General features: G+C 37.0%; 1 protein-coding gene across 1 annotated transcript; it reads left to right on the top strand.

Annotated features, from left to right (window-relative positions):
* Window positions 1–444: 444 nt before the first annotated feature.
* LOC116170221 lies at window positions 445–1,337 on the top strand. The gene is made up of 4 exons (XM_031486453.1): window positions 445–655; window positions 703–780; window positions 831–953; window positions 1,018–1,337. Exons 1-4 carry the CDS (start codon window positions 589–591, stop codon window positions 1,266–1,268), a joined length of 519 nt encoding a protein of 172 aa, XP_031342313.1. The 5' UTR covers window positions 445–588; the 3' UTR covers window positions 1,269–1,337.
* The last annotated feature ends 219 nt before the right edge of the window (window positions 1,338–1,556 follow it).

Genomic DNA, 1,556 nt, shown 5'->3' on the forward strand with positions numbered 1-1,556 from the left:
TGTAAATGTAGAGCAACTTTGGTTTGGTTTGTCAAAATTAAACAAAAATTAAAAAAAAACATTTATCATGACATTTGCGTTTGTTTTTTTATTAAATATACTTAAAGAGCAAAATAAACTAATGATCACAATGAAAAATCTATAAGTAATATTGTCATAAAAAAACTTGAAGAAGCTTTGTAAACTACTAACAACATAACACTAAACAACAGTTTTTATAATAAACAGCAGACCAGTATTTTACCGAAAACATTCGGGCAAGTTAGTTTAAAGTTAAATTTAAGAGAACGTGATGGTTTTCACAGGGAAACAGTGAAGCGAATATACAATGCAGCGCTTCCGCCACGGTTCCCAAAGGTTGAGATTGCCAATTATATGAAACGATGCTCGCCAAGTCTTAAACAAATTACACATTTACTACCCTATGAATATTATAGTTGTTTTATGATGAACTTACAGATATTATGCACTTTAAAAGATAAAGGCAAGACGAAATTCAAACACAAAGCCCACTTCGTAAATTGAAGGGTGCGGTTGGGGAAATTCAATTTTAGGTTAGACGCGTCGTGACATTACATTTTTTTTCAAATGTCACATAGACGAGAATTAACAGCTGTAAACCATCAGTTCGATCAACCTGTCAATTTGGAACAAGGTGGGTAATTTATGACTAACATTCCTCGCCATCACGATGTTCTGTAGGAACACGCGGTCGCCTGTACAACATAGCGGAGTCGGAGGGTGCACTTTCGGACTATGTCGCTCAGAAATGGGGACCTAGTTAGGTATACCCAGTAGCTCAGGGCTATTCACAAACGTGTCATTTTAAGGTATTTGCAGAGTAGTTTTGATTTGCGCTTACGGAATGGCGCTTTTTACGTTCATCACGGGCATTGTGTATATGACGTATTGCCCCCGTCAGTACCACATTGCTGGTTATCTAATAATTGGAGGTACAAGTGGAAAATGTGATGTTAGAACTTTACGACATATAATTATCAGGGCTGTTTTCAACAGTTTTCATCACAATAAGATTTGTGCGTAGAGTAAAACCTGGAACCTACATCGGGCTCGGTTGGGTATTCTCCATTGGGCTCTTCATATTAGGTTGTGTTTGGATATACAAAGTGCCCCAACTGAACATTGGTCAAAGTTTCAAGTTGCACTGCGATCCAGTGTTCCACATAATTGCCTTTTGGATTGTGACCGTCGAATTGATATTAATAGCTCTTGGAATTTGTGCATTATGTATCACGTGTTACATTTAAATTAATGCTCATTTATTGGATGAAATAAAATTCAGGAGATGCGAGATTGAATTGCGCCTTGCAATATGCTAATGGAACTTGAAGAACATGTGCAGTTCATATCCCTCTATTTAGTTTGTGGGAAATCGGAATTGATAACGTTTACTTTGCGTAAGCGAACAGGAACATGCTACATCGGAGCTTCGCATTTATTAAATCGAGCGTCAGAAGCCAAAAAGATTAATTCTTTGCATGGGGATAATAAGATCGTGGCTCATCGGGCGATATAACTGAAAATTAAAATGACTT

Source organism: Photinus pyralis, unplaced genomic scaffold (assembly GCF_008802855.1).
Source record: "Photinus pyralis isolate 1611_PpyrPB1 unplaced genomic scaffold, Ppyr1.3 Ppyr1.4_LG5, whole genome shotgun sequence".
Classification (NCBI taxonomy): domain Eukaryota; kingdom Metazoa; phylum Arthropoda; class Insecta; order Coleoptera; family Lampyridae; genus Photinus; species Photinus pyralis.

What these genes read in the sequence shown, in the direction of transcription:
- LOC116170221 (XM_031486453.1), top strand. Translation starts at nt 589, where the DNA reads ATGTCACATAGACGAGAATTAACAGCTGTAAACCATCAGTTCGATCAA. An exon ending in ACCTGTCAATTTGGAACAAG is followed by an intron (nt 656 to 702) that starts GTGGGTAATTTA and finishes GATGTTCTGTAG; the next exon opens with GAACACGCGGTCGCCTGTAC. An exon ending in TGGTTATCTAATAATTGGAG is followed by an intron (nt 954 to 1,017) that starts GTACAAGTGGAA and finishes TGTTTTCAACAG; the next exon opens with TTTTCATCACAATAAGATTT.